This window comes from Chenopodium album, chromosome 18, assembly GCF_948465745.1.
Source record: "Chenopodium album chromosome 18, dcCheAlbu1.1, whole genome shotgun sequence".
In the NCBI taxonomy this organism is placed as follows: Eukaryota; Viridiplantae; Streptophyta; class Magnoliopsida; order Caryophyllales; family Amaranthaceae; genus Chenopodium; species Chenopodium album.
In genome coordinates, this window is record NC_137851.1 from 18,689,009 (window position 1) to 18,704,201 (window position 15,193).

At 36.4% G+C, this 15,193-nt stretch overlaps 2 protein-coding genes and 1 pseudogene across 3 annotated transcripts; 1 reads left to right on the top strand and 2 right to left on the bottom strand.

Annotated features, from left to right (window-relative positions):
• Positions 1-346: 346 nt before the first annotated feature.
• LOC145591956 (uncharacterized) lies at positions 347-2,881 on the bottom strand. Its single transcript, XM_081648434.1, has 4 exons — positions 2,727-2,881; positions 2,105-2,474; positions 1,059-2,056; positions 347-794 (listed from the first exon to the last, which is right to left on the bottom strand). The coding sequence occupies exons 1-4, from the start codon at positions 2,879-2,881 to the stop codon at positions 347-349; spliced, it is 1,971 nt and encodes a 656-aa protein (XP_081504560.1).
• A 1,395-nt stretch (positions 2,882-4,276) lies between these two features.
• LOC145591958 (aquaporin TIP1-3 pseudogene) lies at positions 4,277-6,460 on the top strand (annotated as a pseudogene). Its single transcript, XR_014102354.1, has 2 exons — positions 4,277-4,564; positions 5,968-6,460. The product of XR_014102354.1 is annotated as an aquaporin TIP1-3 pseudogene (transcript).
• A 906-nt stretch (positions 6,461-7,366) lies between these two features.
• Positions 7,367-9,743, bottom strand: LOC145591959 (uncharacterized). Its single transcript, XM_081648435.1, has 3 exons — positions 8,486-9,743; positions 7,565-7,879; positions 7,367-7,464 (listed from the first exon to the last, which is right to left on the bottom strand). The coding sequence occupies exons 1-3, from the start codon at positions 9,741-9,743 to the stop codon at positions 7,367-7,369; spliced, it is 1,671 nt and encodes a 556-aa protein (XP_081504561.1).
• Positions 9,744-15,193: the final 5,450 nt, after the last annotated feature.

Consider the following 15,193-nt stretch of genomic DNA (forward strand, 5'->3'; position numbering starts at 1 on the left):
ATTATTCGTTGCTGGTCCAGATTATAACATTGGTCACCTACTGCTTTGTTGTTTTAGCCAGTTAGGTACCCTCTCGGCGATCACTTTCTGAGCTACGCCTCATATCGGCGTATACTCGAATTGATTTGGCCGGTATTATATTTTGAACCAGCAACCTCGTGAGTCAACGTATACAACTGATCAGGTTGTATATCTATTAACTTCACGGAAGTGGTTTTGAGCTGTCCGTCCCATTTAACGGTGTTCTGTTGAATGGAGGATGCCTATTCCAACACACGTTGTCTGAATACTTCTTCATTCATCACTGATACCCTTTTTGATATCAGCTTCATATGAAAATTGTACATTACACATAGTATTTCTTCAATACAGCCGAGTTCCATACATTCTTTAGGGGTGCCCCATCCAAAGTTTCCAGATAAAACGATCCTTGGATGACGACATCTCTAATCCGATAAGGTCCTTCCCAACTTGCAGTCAGCTTTCCATCTTCATTTCCCTTAGCGGTTGCCGCTGTTCTTCGCAGTACTAGATCTCCCACACTTAACGGCCGAAGAGATACTCTTCTGTTGTAGGCCCTTGACATTCTTTCCTTAAATGCAGCTGACTTAACTGCTGCTTTTTCTCTGAGCTCTGGCAAAAAGTCTAACTGTTGTCGTAGGAGTAAATCATTTTGGTCTTCACAGTAATGTTGAATCCTAAATGTCGGCAACCCAACTTCTGCTGGTATGACTGCTTCTGTTCCAAAAACTAAAGTATAAGGTGATTCACCTGTGGCCTCTCTAATTGTTGTCCTGTTTGCCCACAATATCTCTGGTATCAAATCTGCCCACAAACCCTTTGCATCTTCGATCTTCTTTTTAATTGCCGTTATTATTTGCTTATTTGCTGCTTCTGCCTGGCCGTTAGACTGTGGATGGCATACTGCTGCATAAGCAAATTTCACCTTGTACATCGTTAAGAGATCTTTGACTGGCTTACAATCAAATTGGGTTCCATGATCAAAAACCATCGCCATCGGCAACCCAAATCTTGTGAAGATACTTTTCCATATAAACTTCTTCACTTCTGATGTCGTTATTTTCACTACCGGTTCTGCCTCAATCCACTTTGTGAAATAGTCTATCCCCACTATCAGAAATTTCCTTCCACCCGTGGCCGATGGGAACGGGCCAACTATATCCATTCCCCTTTGGGCAAAAGGGATTGGATTTAATATCGGAGTCAGGTCATTAGGAGACAAGTTGATAACTGGGGCATACTTTTGACACTTCTCGCATCTTTTAACATAAGCTATTGCATCTGCATTCATCGTCGGCCAGTAGTATCCCCTTCTCATTGCTTCTCTGGACAAGGCTCTTGCTCCGAGATGGTTACCACAGCTTCCTTCATGCAATTCTTCTAACAACCTTGCTGACTCAAAATCCGTTATACACCTTTGCAATGGCAGTGAAAACCCCCTTTTGTATAACTGACCTTGGTACATGACAAACCACACGCTATCTTTCCTTAATCTTTTCAACTCCTCCTTATTCGTCGGCCTCGCACCATAGATGAGGTATGCCAGCATTTTATCATACCATTGGTCCCCAACATCAACACACAAAACTTCTGCCGACATCTCATCTATGCTTCTCTGCTTTAAAACCTCCACCATGACCGTCCTTTCCAAGTCGTTAAAACTTGAACTTGCCAACCTTGCTAGCGCATCTGCTTGAGCATTTTTCAATCTCGGAACCAGTTTTTTCTCAAAGTACTGCAACCGCGCTGCTAACTGTTTCATCTTCTCCAAATACTTCACCATTGCCGGCTCTCGAGTTTCATATTCTCCACTAAATTGACTTGATACCAGCTGAGAGTCAGTTGTTAAAACTAGCCGTTTTGCCTCTGCCGCTATTGACAACTGCATTCCAGCCACTGCAGCTTCATACTCGGCTTCATTATTTGTTGCCTTGAACTTAAACTTCATGGTATATTCAAACATTTTCCCGTCTGGAGCCGTTATCACAATTCCAGCCCCAGACCCCGTGGCAGTAGTTGATCCATCAACTGATACCTGCCATGTTCCCAATTCTTCCTCTTCATCGGTGTATGTGGTTTCAACAATGAAATCCGACAATGCTTGAGCCTTAATGGATGTTCTAGGCTTATAGCTTATTTCATACTCCGACAACTCAACTGCCCATGCCAGTAACCTACCAGACGTATCCATTTTATACAATGATTTCTCCAAAGGGTGATTGGTTAACACCTCTATTGGATGTGCATCAAAGTAAGGCCTCAACTTCCTAGCTGCCACTACTACTGCTAACGCCATCTTCTCTATCACTGGATATCTGCGTTCTGCCGCATTCAATACATGACTGACAAAGTATATCGGCTGCTGCTGCTTCTTCCTTTCTACTAACAGAACGGTTGCTACCGTTTTTGGCGATGCTGAAATATATAACTGCAACACTTCTCCCTTCTCGGGCCTAGCAATTGTGGGAAGAGATCATTACCATTCTCATGATTTTACTAACTAATCACATCCATACAAATGGTAGAACAACAATTAAATAGGGCCCTAGTCTTAAGCCATATTTTTTGCATTGTTCATGTAATGTTACTAGTTAAAAAGACTTGTGTTTTATTGTAATGTTATAACAAAAGAAGAGAAACAAAAACATTACTACAATAACTAGCAATTAATTGAAAGAAGAAAGGGGGAAAAAATGCCGATATACAGAATAGCAATAGGAAATCCAGGAGAGGCTAGCCATCCAGATGCAATTAGAGCAGCCCTTGCTGAATTCTTCTCTATGATTATTTTTGTCTTTGCCGGACAAGGTTCCGGCATGGCCTTCAGTAAGTAATAATGTAGCATTCTGCATTCGACCATGTACTATTGATTTACATCTATAGATGCCTAAAGTTGGTCTATTATAAATTTGGATGAAACATGCATTTCATCTGTGACGGGTGACAAATGGATTGTACATGTGCCACAGTGTTGGTACCTATATTACACTCATTTTGTCACACCACTAGAATTATCACCGTTTAGGTGGACTTTTCATTACGAAGAATTCCCATAAATTGTGACATGCATGGTTATGCACTTATACGCAATACTTGTGACTTATCACCTATGTTCCTACGTGTTTGATGTAGTCCAAATTTTCAAAATCATGCAAAAAATATGACAAAAACTAGAATTTCCGTGACAAAGTTTTCTATTGGCTATCATTGACGTATCGTAACCCTCCTTCTTTAGAATTAAAAAAAAATAAAAAATAAAAAAAATTAGGATTATTAGGCATGGGCCATCTATAAACATATCTCATTTAATTATTTAAACCCATGAGAGTGATAAAACTCATAAGCATGATATTAAGTACAAATTATATCATTACAAATTAACCGATATTAATCATCAAAGTTAAGGTGTTGGTATATATGATAATTAATCAGATGGTTGTAATGTTAAGCTAAGGAATTAAAGGAAGTAATTTTGAACTTTGAAAGCTTATTAACGTTACATTCATGGGATAGTTTTGCAATAACTATAATAAAATTGTAGTCATTATAACAATGAAATCTACACCCTTGATTGTTTTTACATAAATTAGTACCATTGATTAAGTTGACCAAAATAACTACCTTAAAATAAAAAATTTTAAAAAAAAAATAAAAAAAAACTTTTAACTGCTTTTTCCCAATAAATAAACTACTCCTACCGAAAGTTTTCATTGCTAATTCTCTGCAATTTGTGATCAATCATTCAACCCAGTTAACATGAAATTCATATTCGATCACCAATCAAATGAAAAAACACGAAGCGAATGATAATTTAATATGGCCAGCAAGAGCTATCAGAGTAATCATGTATTGTATATATTAAATTAGAGACATTTTTTTTAATAAACAGATATAGGTTGGAATGGATTTTTCCATTGATTTTCCATGGATGGTATAAGTTTTGAATCTTTTTATCTTGACGTTTAAAAAGAACATTATTTTTATACATTTAACGTTTAATTCTTGGGAAAAATGTGTTTCTTATTGTTTTTCAAAACTAATTTATATTTTTTTATTGACATAAATGAATGGTTAAGATCATTTCTTTAAAAAAAAGAGTTGAAATTTAATATTATTATAATGGCCACAATTTTATAGTAGCCATTGAATAGTCCTACATTCATGTGACTTTGTATTTACTCTTTGGCCAATATAATCAACTTTTCCTTTTCCTTGTTGATTGAAAACAAACAAAAAAAAATCATCATATATTCCTATGGTTTGCATTTGTAACAACAATGTTGTATTTTCAGGCAAACTGAACGACAACGGGACAACGCCGTCAACAGGCGTAATAGCAGCATCATTAGCGCATGCATTCGGACTGATAGTAGCAGTCGCAGTTGGTGCAAACATTTCAGGAGGACATGTTAATCCTGCTGTTACCTTTGGTGCCTTTATTGCTGGTCACATTACTTTGTTACGCGCCATTTTGTACTGTATTGGTCAATTGCTTGGCTCCGTTGTTGCTTGCTTCCTTATCCAATATGCCACCGGCGGCATGGTAATTCCTCCCTTAACATTTGATTTGTGTTTATACCATGAATTTACTTGTGAAATGGTCTTATAATAACATATTCATCAGAGACTTAAAGTAGTCCTTTTAAAGAGTTAGATAGTTTTTTTTTAAAGAGTTTTAATGTCTAACATATTAAATCACAATAAGTTAGTGCGAAAACATCTCATTAATTAGATACTTAAGTCTTTTATAAAAGTGTATACTCTGCAAGTCCGCAGTTTATATAATATGTGATCGGAATAAGTTGCCATTGGCATAAAAACAATGTACTGTATACTTTTTTGGGTGAGGACATGATCCGAGGGGCAGAGGGGGAAATTTAAATAAACCAATCCAAATTTTGTAAGGACACAACCCATTTTTATATAATTATATGAGGAGGGGGATATTAAATAAATCATTCTTAAAATGGGTTTGGTGAGATTCGACCCTAAACTTTAGGTTTGATAGTTGGAAAGCTAATCAATGGTTCAAACCTCCTATACCTGGACTGTCTTGGTAGTATGACTTAGAGCTGTCAATTTGGTTATTCAAGTCGGGTTCAGGTGGGGTCAAATCAGGTCTCGACTAAAATCAGGATAAAGTTATGTCGGGTCAATCTAGCTTCAGATCAGGTTCGGGTTCGGGTCGGGTCAATTTCAGTTCAAGTTATCCTAGGTCGTTCACCTTTTCGGGTATAGGTCGGTTCTCGATTCGAGTCAAATTCAGATCGGGTTCAATTTCAGGCTTGGGTTGTGTTAAGTCGGGTTTGAGTGGGTTACAAATATGGTACATTCGGGTTCGGGTTGGGGTTCGGGTTAGTGTTGAGTAGGGTTTTGGTTCAAGTTCAATTCTAATAAATATCGATGTGGTCAAGTTGAACCTATATAATTACGCCTTCCATATTTGATCAAGCATTATCAAGATTTTATTAAACCTGTATACGAGTAATAGAGAACAAAAGGTATATAAGCTGAATCGGATTGAGGGTTTACAGAATTGTACCAGTATATGTATATAAGCTGGAAAAAAGGTATATAAAATTTTATCAAACCTTCCATGACTCGGGTACAGGTTTTAATTGAGTCGGGTACTAGTCCGGGTTCGGATTATTGTCAGGACGGATTAAATCGATTGACGGTTACTATCGGATCGGGTGCAAGTTCGGGTTCAGGTCATAAAGTATTGGATCAAATCGGTTGTCGATTAAGATCAGGTCAGGTTCAGGCCGGGTTACAAGTCACTAGTTTCACCTCATTGTTTAGGTATAGGTTGGGTTCAGATCATTGTCGATTCAGGTTGGGTTCTCTGTCGGGTCAATTTTTGACAGCTCTAGTATGACTAGCATCTTATTATTTATTTCATTTGACCTCTTTAATAATCAAAGCATGTAATTTTTTGTGTTACAGGCAGTATCAGCATTTGCACTATCATCAGGGGTTTCTTCATGGAATGCACTAGTGTTCGAGATTGTGATGACATTTGGGCTGGTCTACACAGTCTATGCCACAGCTGTTGACCCAAAGAAAGGCAATTTGGGCATAATCGCCCCAATTGCAATTGGGCTGATCGTTGGGGCCAATATCTTGGCTGGTGGACCTTTTGATGGGGCATCAATGAACCCAGCAGTCACATTCGGACCAGCCGTTGTTAGCTGGACTTGGACTCACCATTGGGTCTACTGGCTCGGCCCATTTATTGGGGCAGCTCTTGCTGCTATTATCTATGACCACATTTTCATTGGTGATGATGAGTACTCACACCAGCCACTCCCTACTGATTATTAAGTGAAATTTAGGGCTCGTTCGGAATCACATTAAGGTTCTCGAACATGCATGCCCTCGAGCTAATGACCCTGGGAAGGCAAAGTCTTTTTTTAATTTTTGTTTTTTTGGATCTGTGTGGGTGTGAGATTTTATTGATTTAATTTGTAATGATTAGTATCAACAAGTCACAAGTGGGTGAATTTCATTGGTATCTACAGTCTTCTAATGTTTGTACTTAATTATTTAAAGTATTTCCATAACTATGGATTATGGTGATTTCAATAGAATTATTGTTAGTTCAAGCTATATGGATTAAGTTTTTGCAATTTAATCATGTTGCACTAGTTTAAAAGGACAACATTTATATGAAAGAAATGAATTTTCCCCTTCAATGTATACTAATATACTAAAGTAATCCCCAAAATAATTCTTTGATTACACGTGTCAACACCATATTAAAAATTTTCCCTCTTTTTTTTTTTTTTTTGCCATTTTTTTCATAAGAAAATAAATAATAATTTTATCAAGATTAAAGATAAGATAGAAAATTTAAATTTTAACATACATAATCATGTTTTCAATTTGATTGAATAAAAAAAAAGGGTCTGTTACGTATTGATAATTTCAGTTTCTGACGGCTAAAAGTAAATCATTTCATGTTATGCATAAATATAATCCAACCATGTATTAATTGAAAACCTGAGCATAGCTCGGGTATTAACTAGTATAGGAATTATAACAAACTCTATACTCAAAGAAACATGATTACCTCGTATTTAATAAAAAAACAAAAAAAAAAAAAAAACTATACTTCCAGTCAAACGATTTGACGCCCTGTTTTTTTTTACACAAACTGAAAGAACTTAAATTAATAGGCTAATGCCATAGATTTAATTACATCAAGCATCAAATAATTTATACAATGAAAATGGATGCTTACCAAAATAAAGCCTAAACTATAGGCTAAGACTAATAATACGTTGTACATATCCCCCATAATACCCTTAACCATACATTGCACTACCCCTAAAGCAAGAACCATCTACCCAAAAGCATATACATCCATATCTAAGAGAAACAGATAACTACATTGACATTGCACTGTGACCTCTGATGCAGCAGCAGCAAATTCATTTACAGCTGAAGTGACATGTACTAGATCAGCTTCATATATTGCACGCACACACTCAGGAACAAGGTAGTGTGTTTTGTAACCCACTGCCATCTCTTTGCCAAATACTGCCAGCTTGAGCCACAACGTTCTTCTCTCTTGAAACATGTGAAATTATGGCTACCTCAAAGCGACTAAGGACAGTAGCCACATCACATACATCAGCTGCTAGTTCATGATGTGGATTTGGACCCGTAGTAAGCAGCATGGTTCTCAAGGACTCAGCATCAGTTTCAACTTCAACCTTCTTAATCCTTAGATCATCGGCAATTGACAGCCCATCATTTAAAGCATATAATTCTGCAGCAAGAGGAGAGACAGCTGCATACTTACACGAGAATCCTACATACCAAGTCCCATCAGCACGCCTCAGAACACCCCTACCTGATGAAATTGCAGAATTCATCCATGCTCCATCAGTATTAATCTTTATGTATCCTTCCTTTGGAGCTTCCTAGTTGAAGCTTAAGAGCTTCCAACTTTGGCTTTGCCTTTGTATTTCTTATCCTCCACCTGCGAAATAGTATAAATGAACTGATAATCTAAGATAAACTTAGTGAACAAAGAGAATGAATTAACTGTCTTATTTTCAAAGACCATATCATTTCTTTGCAACCAAATATGCCATAAAGCTGTGACAAAAATCAGCTTCTATTTTTTATCCAAACCCAAATTATAATTCAACCAAACTTTCCAATTTTCATTCTTGAAAAGATAAAATCAAAATTTTGTGGTTGATATACTCTTGCAAAAATATCATTCCATAAAATTGAAGATGTAAAACAATCACGAAACAAATGGATATGTGTCTCATTATGCAAATTACATCTTAAGCAAATTGGAGAGATAAGAGGCATGTAAGATGAAATTGTTTCTGCCACGGGTAAAATAGAATGAGCACAATTCCAAGCTAACATTTTATATTTGAAGCTAAGGGAGCTTGTATTTTCCACAATGATTTCCAAGAATGTAAATTTTTTGATGGAGTACAAGAATCCTTTAACAAAAAATGATATGCTGATTTTATGGTGAAAATTCCAGTTTTGCTAAGATCCCAAGTAATAAAATCTTCCAAGTCATGTATTTTAGATAAGGGAGTAGCTTTAATTAATGGAACAATATAAGGTGGTAAAAGATGTTCAATATCACTCAAATGCCAACACCCATTTCTAATTATATGAGCAACACTCCAATATCCTTTAGAATTAGGTACTTCAACATTCATAATAGTATACAAGGGAGCTTTATCTACCCAATGGTGATACCAAAGTGAAGTTGTTTTCCCATTTCCAATACCCACCCTTAAACCCGAGGCCAATAATTCTCTTCCTTTGAAAATATCTTTGCATATTTGTGATTGAGAAGCATTAGCATTACAATCAAAAAGGGCACTGTGCTTTAAATATTTTTCATTTAAGATTCTAACCCAAAGTTTAGAAGGATTAGTTAATATAGTCCACCCTAGCTTAGCCATAAAAGCAATATTCCACAATTTTAGTCTCCTAATCCCAAGCCCCCCTATTTCCATAGGTTTAGTGACATGATTCCACCCTAGCCTTGAGGTATATTTTGTTCTATCAACTTTGTTCCATAGGAACTTCCTACAATGCCTTTCTATATCCTCACATATTGAAAGAGGTAACATACTAGTTTGCATCAAATACACTGGAAAAGAAGATAGAACAGATTTAACAAGAGTGCATCTTCCAGCTAAATTAAGTAATTTAGATTGCCATCCCTTTACTCTGTCAAAAGTTTTATCAAGAAGGCCAAAATAATCACTTTTTTTTAGCTTGTTAGGATTAATTTCCACACCAAGATATTTTCCAAAAGAAGTAGAAACCGAAAAATTAAATTCCTGTGTTAGATCTTTTCGAATATTGTAGCACATCTTCTTCGGAAAAATTACAGAAGACTTGCTCTGATTCACTCTTAGCCCTGAAATATTCCCAAAATCATTTAAAACATCCATGATGATTTTTATATTGGACTTAGAAGCATGCCCAAACATAAATACATCATCTGCATAAAAAATATAGGAGAGATGAATTGAATTTATTACCTTAATTGGTTTCCATATCTTTTGAATCACCTTTTCCTCAATCATTAAAGATAAATGCTCAAGACAAAGAACAAAAATGTAAGATGACATCGGATCACCTTGTCTTATACCTCTCGAAGGCCTAAATCCTGTGGTTATTTCCCCATTCCATAAAACTGAAATTTGAGGAGTAGTAATACAATACATGATGATCAAACTGAAATTTGATCACCTTGTCAATGATTTGACCCCTTGTTATTGTGACATAATGATGACAACTAGATGTCGTTGCTGGTGCCAATCCACCATTTTTTTTCTTCTTTTATTATTTCCTACCTTAGAATATAATAAAAGGAAGAAAAAAAAAAGAAGCCCAACTAGATCAATATAATATAGGAGGGAGCCCATGTTACTCAATTTAAGTAACAAATATTATTACTCAAATGACAATCTTGTAAATATTGGTCTTGAAATAGTTGGTAGTCATTTATTCTTCATCAGTCTCCACCTAGGTTAATCCATAGCTAACAGTCCTTTCTTCTTCATCTATCTCTGTCAGCATTCACCACCACCATAGCCACCACCATCAACAAATCCACAATCTCTCCGCTAAACACATCACAACAACCACCATCGACCTCCTCTTCTCCGATCTTTGTCAAGCCCATCGACCTCTGATCTTTCTCAAGCCTGTCGACCTCCCCTTTTTTCGTCCTTTCTTAAGTCCATCGACCTCCGTCCTTTCTCAAGTCCGTCGACCTCCGATCTTCTTCTTCCTCCGTTGACCTCTTCTTCTTCATCCTTTCTCAAGCCCACAATGGCGCTTTGCTGCGGAACAAAACGAAACCCTAGTAATAAAAAGTGTCAAGTAGGGTCATATAAATCCTTTAGGGGAAGTGTCTTGTTTGGAACAACAATTTTAACCACCTTAGGTGGTGGAAATAGAGGAGGTGTTGATAGAGGAAGATAGACTATGTATAGAGGATGAAGGAGGCAAAAATGGAGGAAATCTGGGATGGGGAAGATGAAGAAATCAATTAAATCATGGCCTCTATTTTGCCCTCTACTTAGGCAGGAGAAATGATGATTGTGTCCTTCGAGTAACATGGATTTCCTCTATAATATACTTCATAGCACATAACTAATAATAAGAGTGAATATTATAATTATTCCAAAATATAGTACCACAAAATATAATACAACTGTTTGATTCAAAATAGAAATTATTTACCACAAAATTAAAAAAAAAAGTAAATAAAACAACTTTTCTGGTAACTTCTTAGTCTTCTTCTTTCTTGCATTCTTTACTACTTTGGTAACTTGCTCCATTGACCTCTCCACTATTTGGTTTCATCACAACCCTTTGTCTTTTTTATAATAACTTTTTGTTTTTCCGTCGTCATTAATTTCTAGTAAAAGACCGCACCACCATTTCTGCCGCTAATAGCCACCCTACTGCTGCCCTAACGTTAGCCACCTCACCGCTGTCTTCCGCCACCTCATTGTTGCCATGACTTGCTACCAGCAAGGAGGATTCTCTCGGTCGTGATCAAGTGTAGTCGTACCATTGTTTTCCGTGATCAAGGTATGTATAGGTGGTTATAGGTCTTTGGATCAAGTTTTGAATGCATGTTTTGGTGAATGTTTTATTTTAATGATTGTTTGAATAAATGTTGCGCGTGAGAGATTTGAAATAATGAATTTCATGAAGAGTTAGGATATAATTTTACAATTTACAGGTTTGATCTTTAAAAATGTTAATTAATTTAATAAAAGTTGTTTATAAATCACTTGATTACAAGTTATTGAACTAGAGGAATTAATTTAAAATTTGTAGCTCTTTGTGGGCCTTAGTATTTAATTTTATCATCCTTCTTCTACTCGGGACTGGTTAAGTAGGACCATGAACTTTGTATGATCTGGTCTTTCCTTGAGTATAGTTTAACTTGCTTAGAGGATGTGCACATTTAGGTGAGGAAAATTGATTTTGGAAATTTGTCTAAAGTTGGAAAGTTAATAAATTTGGAAATATATTAACTTGGAAAGTTTCTATTGATGGACATTACTGTGTTTGGAAGGTTTAATTTTGGTAATTCTAAATTCGGAAAGTCTAATTTTGGAAAGTTATATTTGGTAGGATTACATTGAAGTAGTTATTTCGAAAGCATGTTTTCCTAATAAAAGTATTTACATGCCTTGCACTTATATGTACTTACCGTTTTTGCTAATCCGTTTTCCTTTTTGTTTTTGTTTGCCCTATTTTCCATTATTGGTAAGCAGTTTTGATTTCAGGTGTGGAGGTTGATCGTACGCATACTTGAGTCGGGATTGGGATCACCTAGCTAGGAATTTATTTATTCATGAGTCAGACAAGTTTTTATTTGGAGTATTTTCAAACAATATCTTATATATGGTTATTATAGCTATTAATAAAAGTCAGTTATTTTTCGTTACCATTTTTAGTAGTTAAGTAAGACTTACGTTTTCACGTGGCGGTAATACATCTAAGTCTATTTCTACGGTATTTTATACGTATATTTCCGTAGAAGGGGATTTGGGGTGTTATAATTTTTAAATTCATCATATCAATCCAATTACACTATATAAGAAAGTATTAAAAAGGTTCTTCATGGACAAAGCACACCCATCCAATGATTGATCATTCTCTAAACATCAAAGATGATGCATTTCGACCCTAAGAACGAAGAAGGTGAAGATGTACTTGGTAACCGGTGTCACACCTAAGTGCAATAGGTGCTTTGATGTACTTGGCCATTAACACTAAGCAGGCATTGCATTCTCGGTGAACTTGTTACCAAGGTACAGCTTTGAATTGAACCTACAAGCAGACACTAGAATGGAGTAAAACACCTACTCCGCTATATACATTCGCAGAACAATCTATTTAGGGATCTTCTATCCAAAAAATAGAAATCCTACTCTCGTGGGATATGCCACTACTAGAAAACAGCCCATTTCCGACGGAATGGTTTCGGTGGACACGTAAATCCGTCGGAAAAATCGAAAATTCCGACGGATTTTTATTCTGTTGGATATTTCCGACATAATCATTAATTCCGTCGAAAATCCATCGAAAATTTCCGACGAAATAAAAATCCATCGGAAATTATGTACTTTCTGACGGATTTTTCCCTCGAAAAGTACATTTTCCGACGGAATAAGAATCCTTCGGAACTTTCTGACGGAATTTTTTTTTTTTGAAAAAAAAAACTTTTAGAAAACCCTAAGAGGCTAAATTACCTCTCTTGTCCACCTCTTTTTTTCTCTTTCCCCTTCTTCTCTCTCCTTTTCAATCTACTCTTCGTTCTCCTTGTCACTCTAGAACGTTCTCCTTCTCTCTCCTGATCTTCTTCTTGTTCTCTTTCCTCTTCCTCTTCTCTTTCTTGCCTGTTTTTTTCTCTCTTCTTCTTTCCCCCTCTTTCTATCTACCACCGCCAACACCCACCATCATAAACGACAACACCAACATAACACCGCATGAACAACAACACAGACATCAACAAGTCATCAACGGCGCAATTAAAACGAAGGTTATATGGCCAAATTTGGCCTTATAACCCAATTTCAAGGTTTTGTTTGGTAAAATTAAGGTATGTATCTTTCTTTCTTTCTTAATTTTGATTTTATTTTTTGTTTTTTGGGATTTTTTTTTGAAAATTTATGGTGGTTGTAGTGGTTGTTGGATTTCGGATTTTGGGGGTGGGTTGGCGAGGTTGTGGTGAGTAGATCTGGGTTATGGTCGGATTTTTTTGACCTTTTTTTTTGGGTTGTGGTATCGTGGTGGTAAAGAACCGGTGTCGATTCAGTTAAGGTTGGGTGGGGTTTAAAATTGCAGGGTTTAAATAGGGACTGAAGGGAGGGAGGTTAGTGGTGGTTCTGGGTGGGTAGGGTTTAAATAGGGGCTGAAGGGAGGGAGGTTAAATTAGTTGGGGTTTAAATCGGGTTTGGTGGTGGTTTGGGGGTTTGGCGGTGGGGGCTGGTGGTGGTGGGGGATTAGGGTTAGGGTAACTTAGCGGCTAGTGGTGGTCTAATGTTGGGTTAAAGTTAGTTAGGGGTTGGAGGTGGTGATACGCCGTGCCGGTGGTGGTGCGACGTTTTTTTTTATTTTTTTATTTTGGTGGAAGTAGTTTCCAACGGAATTTCCTCGCAAAATTCCGACGGATTGTGTCTGTCGGAAGTTTTCGACGGATTTTGTCGGTGCCGGAAAACCTCTTCCGATGAATGAATTCCATCGGAAGGAACCGTTTTTCCTACCAAACCTTTTCCGACAACCAGTTGAAACGGAATTTCCGTCGAAAACGGGTTTTACGACGGATTTCAAGGTGTTTTCGACGGAATTTTTCCGTCGAAATGGGCTGTTTTCTACTAGTGTGCTAATGCATGTTACCTATCAGATTTAGTAAAACCAAAATCACAAACATGCAGGTTATCTTTTTAGTTATGGCAAATACATCAATCTCTTGGAATTCAACCAAGCAGACACTAACATCGATTTCACCAAACTAAGAGCAAGTTTATCCCCAAGTCTCTAAGACTTGGGGTGACATAATCATTTTGAGTCTTAAGACTTATGCTTAAGACTTTTCCCATTTTTCTTCAAAAATCTCAAGCGAATCTCAAGTCGAGTCTTGAAATTCCAAGACTCGACTTAAGACTTGAGATTGAGACCCACTTCACCCACCTCACTTTTATTTTTATTTTCCTTTTTTTTTTACACTTTTATACATATAATATGTCAAATATTTAAGTCTTAGGGCTAAAGTGATCAATTTGTGTAAGTCTTAGTGAGTCTTAACAAGAATTTGATGACATCATTTTTAATGGGGACTACCAAAAATGATGTCACATCCAAATCTTAAGACTTAGGGCTAAACTTGCTCTAATTAAGCTGAATTTATTGCCCTTTATGAAGCTAGTAGGGAATGCATATAGTTACAATCGTTAACCCTACATATACTTAAAGAGAGCGGCATCAAAATAATCAAAGAAATCCCAACTACAATTTTTAAAGGCAACACTGCTTGCATTATACAAATCAAAGGAGGCTATATTAAAGGACGAAACACATCGACCTCAAGTTATTTTCTATTCATGATTCTGAAAAGGAAGGAAAGATCAATGTCAAGCAGATTCAATCATGTACCAACTTAGTTGATCTGTTCACATAGACATTACCACCTAGCAAATTTCAAAAACTCGTGCATATTACCGGCATGTGCCGCCTTTGTGATCTGTGTTAAATTAAGGGGGAGCTCTACATCTGTTGTATTCTTTTTTTTCTTTGTCCCAGTTTTTATCCCACTGAGTTTTTCTTGGCAAGATTTTAATGAGACGGATAGACATATAGGTGAAATACTGCAATAGTGTTATAGTGGTAATATTAAAACCTAACGCAAATTTTTTAGGTAGGAGTCATCTTATAGAAATCCGTTCAAGGGGGGAGTGTTGTAATACGCATCGTATGCGTATAATATGAACGATTTGCAAATGAACATTTATTATTTAAAATAGTTTATTTATGATGATTATAGATGAAAATGCATAGAATTTATACCTTTGTACTTAATATTGAAAAAAAGCCAGGGTAGTGATAGATGATCATGGGAAAAAAATATATGGATTTTGTTCATTTTGAA